The 5,000-nt window shown below is 32.8% G+C and overlaps 1 protein-coding gene across 2 annotated transcripts in view; it reads right to left on the reverse strand.

Annotated features, from left to right (window-relative positions):
* The window catches only part of LOC138000850 (ubiquitin-like modifier-activating enzyme ATG7), a 40,080-nt gene that overhangs the window by 33,219 nt on the left and 1,861 nt on the right, over positions 1–5,000 (reverse strand). For both annotated transcript variants that reach the window (XM_068847518.1, XM_068847517.1), the window contains exon 4: positions 194–271. In XM_068847518.1, coding sequence (XP_068703619.1) covers positions 194–271 — 78 coding nt within the window. The remainder of the gene's footprint in view (positions 1–193; positions 272–5,000) is intronic.

Raw genomic sequence — 5,000 nt, forward strand, 5'->3', positions numbered from 1 at the left:
TCATCGGCAATGAATTTAATTTTTATTATTGTTCCAGAAGAGATGACAATGGGTATGAAATGATTCCAAGTTCTCTGACAGCTGTATTTCAACCAATGTGGCCCACAATATACTGCATCCTGACCCCACTCTCAAAAGCAAAGGGTTTAAGGATATACTAGATATAAGTGATCAAAAGATGTTGCAGACTCACAGCAAAAGTAATAAGTACAAATTGGCAAAGTAATGATGGATTGTCTGTGGCTCGGCCTGACAAAATTGACTCCCATATCTAAAATACAAGGAAACATACTGTTTTCAATTATACAGGAACTCACACATAGAGCAACATGGCCACCACAATAGTTTTCCTAGACTACGTATCACCCATTAATTTTCACGGGATTAATTTATTGGCTATTTTACATCAAGTGGTGGACAGTTATCGCGAAATAACCCGCATCTCTGTCAGTATTTGTCCTGCGATTGTTTCCCTTGAAGAAAAAACAACAACAAATCTAATGGAAAGAAGGAAGCAAAAGAGTTTCAACTTCTCATCTTTATTATTTTACAGAGAAGAAAAACCAACTCATTTTGTGGAGTCAAGTGATAATTACATTAAAAAGCTGGCCGCAAATCCTGTTCCAGAGAATACAAAATAGTCAGCAAGATGTGCTGTCAAGAAAGCTATGAGTCAACTTTCAGATTTAATTAGTCCTACATGTATATATTGCAAACTGAGTCATTTTTTAACATAGAGTATTACTACAGAGTGTTTACTACCTGTATTAAAATAAACCAACGGTTCTAATCCACCTTTAACAACAGCTGTCTACCTTCAACCTGAATCCTTCAAGTGCTCCAGACTTGTTTCACAGTTGTTTGTTTTGAGCCCTCACAGTGACAATTAAAAGGATTTGATTTTTTCCCAAGACCAAATTAATGGAAGGGCCATAAAATAAACAAACCCCTCACTAGCTTGCTGGTATACATGTCCGCTGATAATGCCTTTGGCTGAGAGCTTGTCCTCAAAATTTCACAGTTGCCCTCAAAGCTTCACTTCTTGGCCAAATGTTCATTTTTCAGACTCAGCCGCAGATATTATCAGTCAACATACCAGCTGCCTGAAGGGGTTTATTTATAATCACAATAATAATAATAATAATAATAATAATAATAATAATAATAATAATATTATCATTATTATTATTATAAATATATTACCTTCGTAAATTTGGCCGAAAAGCCATTTTTAATGGAGACAACTAATAAATTACTATAATAATAATAATAATAATAATAATATTTATTATTATTATTATTATTATTATAACATTTGACGATAAAAACGTTGCTTAATAACTTTGTAAGATTTAAAAAGTTAAAAACGATAAAAAGCTATAAAGAGCTAAAATCGACGACGTTTCGACGTTAACATAACGTCATTATCAAGTCAAAAATGTATAAAAATAAGTTCTATAACTACTAAAACGAACAAATTATGAGAGAACTTAATTTACAGGTTAAACAAAAAGTTTCGAACATATGCACGTTGAGATTAGGTTTGAATTTCTTAATAATTATAAAGCATTTCAAACACTAAACATTCCAATTTACCTTGGCACTTTCTCAGAATCTTAAAATGACTCTCATTCAAACGATCCCTCATACCATGTGCTTTTTATACATTTTTGACTTGATAATGACGTTATGTTAACGTCAAAACGTCGTCGATTTTAGCTCTTTATACAATGTAGCTTTTTATCGTTTTTAACTTTTTAAATCTTACAATGTTATTAAGCAACGTTTTGTTGCAAGTTTTTGTTGTCAAATGTTATTCTAAGTCACTTCTTCTACATTGTACAAGTTGGAAATCCTTCATTTTTGCGGAGATTCACATGAAAATTGTCAAACATGTGCTAAAATGCTATTTTAAACATATTTTTATCATCCTTGCGGCTTCGAAACGCGCCAAACATACCCTTTTAATCATCACTCCACATATTTTCATTCCGGAACAGGGTCAATCGAACGCACCCTAAATTTAAGCATACAGCGGCAACTATAAGTACAATGTACTTAGTTGCAGCTGTATGCACATTGTGCACTTGTCTATTAAACCTGTTACTACGAGTCCAATTTAATACTTACATGTACATCCACTTAATTATTGGCTGACACATGACAATATAACATCATGTCAACTATAAAAGGCAAATTTATATACATTGTACATGCAGGCAGTACAACCAACTGCCTCCTTGTAGGGACAAACTCATGACACGAACAAGTAAGAAATTTGTTTGACAATAATAACTTATTAATTTTGTTTATGAATAAGTCTAAAAATTCTCCCAAGTTTGTAAAAGAACATTTATCCTTCCAGCATATTTACTCCGTAAACAAATTTAAAGGTGCTTCCTTTTGATGCATTACATCAGTTATCCTCACTTAAACTAAGCTAATTACCTTAATATAGGAAATTAACAATTAATGCACGTTGACAACGCGAAGAAAATTAACATTACAATAAATTAACACGAATTTTTCAAAAATTATGTTTAGAATCATTCATTAAATTAACGCGAATTTTTCGATAAGTGCTTATTTACTGCAATTTTCATAATTTTGCAAACTCGCACTTTACATTTCTGAATGCCAAACTGTGTTTTGGCTTCCGTCAATAAAACCTTCCAAGACAAGTGCACGGAATGCTTCTAAGCTTTTTTTAAAGCCGAAAATTTGGTTTTGAAGCCTAACTAGACCCTACTACATGTATCAATTCTTAAATGCGTACTGCGTGGCTGGCTCAAAAGGTGTCTGTGTTTATTTGCATAGAAAGCACAATTATGGCGTACGAATCTTCTACTTTAAAATTCGTCAAAAGTTTAAGAGGTTACCATGTGTATCGTTCAACCTGGAAGCCTTTCATGAAACAAGAAATCACATTTAAACAAGAAAAAGATAACAAACACGACCGATTTGCAGTTGTTGGACCAACAATTCTGCCAGGAACATTATTTCCCACTACTGTTGGGCATATTCTCATAGAACTGAGCCGGTATGCATATGTCTGGTTTTCATTGAAGAGAGGAGCTAACATAATGAGGCAGGTGAAATCTATAAAATACAAATTAATGGTCCCCACTGGTTCAAGGCGGCTTAGAAATACTAGTAGAAGCAGCCGTGCATAATTTGGGAGGACGAACGGGCATTGGAAATTTTAAAGAGGAAAACAGAAGAAGTGAGCTATCCTCTTGGGGAGACAGAGGAGTATCAAGATCAACCAAAAGACATTTTGAACTTGATTTTAAACGAAGAAGTCCTGTCAGATAGTGACTCTGAAGAGCCAATAGAGGAGTCATGAACTAATAAGGTTTTGTAATGAAATAAAGGTGCTTTAAAGTAACAATGTTGTAAAATAGCATGCATTAAATTTACATCGACATTAGTAAGATACATTAAATTAACGTGAATTTTGTAAAATCGTGTTAATAAAGTGCATTGTTAATTTCCTATAATAAGGTATGCATATACCTTAGATGTTAGTATGTGAAAAGACTTATTTACAAATAACTGAACAAGTTGATTGTCATTGCTGGAAAATTAAGTAAATTTCATATTTTAGTTAGAATTAGTATTTAATTCACAAATACATACATGTACATGTACATGTACACCCAATGTGGATGCAGAAAACATGCAATGTCCAGAGGAAAAGTTGTCTTCTGTACTTACTTGAATGTACATATTTAAGGATTTGTTTTATAATTTACCGGTATTATACATGTGATTTCATTTTTACCAGGATTACAGTGAATCAGTTAAACATAACTCATTTTAACCAACACGGGTGAACACGCAATTATAGATTTTCAAGTAAAATATGTACATGTAAGTAGAATTTTGATGCTTATGTCAGTATAATAATTTTATATGTATGTACATGAATGATTGTGTGACATTTCACAATATTATTAGTCTTTTCAAAAAAGCATGCTTGTTTCTTAAAATTAACTAGCCTGTCATTAGACCATATTCATAAATGGCCGCTAAATAACTATTCTTTTGTCTTTATGCTAATCATCCTCACAAGCCTTGTTAGCACGAACAAAATTTAAAAGAAATTTTCTTCCAAAGTAAAGCTAGTGAGGATGATTAGCACAGAGACAAAAGAAAAATTAACAATTATTCCATGAGCACATTGGATATGAGATGGTAAATAGCCAACAAGGCGCCTAGCGCTGAGTTGGCTAAATTAACTACCGGTAGTCTCATATCCAACAAGTGCTAATGGAATAATTGTTTTATTAAATTCCTCAACTCCAAAAGTTTGGAAGTATGAAATAAGAGTGAGAAAAGCGAGAAAACCCAAGCCAAATCGAAAAAACTTGATGAAGATGCAATGTTGTGTAATACCTTGTGGTCAGTACACTTGACAGATGCAGGTTCATCACAAAAACATTCCTTGACCTTTTGCGTACTTCTACATGTAAACGTCAGAATTGATCCAAACTTTCCACCAAAAGGTTTTTTTTTGCTTTTTTCAGAGAGAATTTCGCTTTCCGGTGAAAAAAGTTCTAGCTTAGCAAACACTTGACGCAATCAATAGCCTTCACAAGATCAAACTAAGGTACATGTGAAAGCTTGATTACCAAGATCAAGTGAACCAATCAGAGCACAAGAAATGCATAAAGCGAGGTTGAAAATTTAATACTATTAATATTTCTTAGTTGCCATTTCTGAATATGGTCTATGCTTGTGAATTCTCAATGATTGTAAGATTACACGGTAGGCAATTATTATAGTTTAAGATATCTGACCAATGCTGTGATCAGAAAGCCTACTTACAGTAAACAGAGAAACTTGTAATGACTGCCTTATTCAAGCCATCTACAGAGTATATCACTTCTCATTATACGGACAGAGGTCACAATAAAATTCAATTGAAAATAAATAACAAAGATTTTATACTCAAATAACTTTACTCTTCAATACTTGAGAAAAATATCATCAAAAGT

The sequence above is a fragment of the Montipora foliosa genome, chromosome 4 (genome assembly GCF_036669935.1).
Source record: "Montipora foliosa isolate CH-2021 chromosome 4, ASM3666993v2, whole genome shotgun sequence".
NCBI classification, from domain to species: Eukaryota; Metazoa; Cnidaria; class Anthozoa; order Scleractinia; family Acroporidae; genus Montipora; species Montipora foliosa.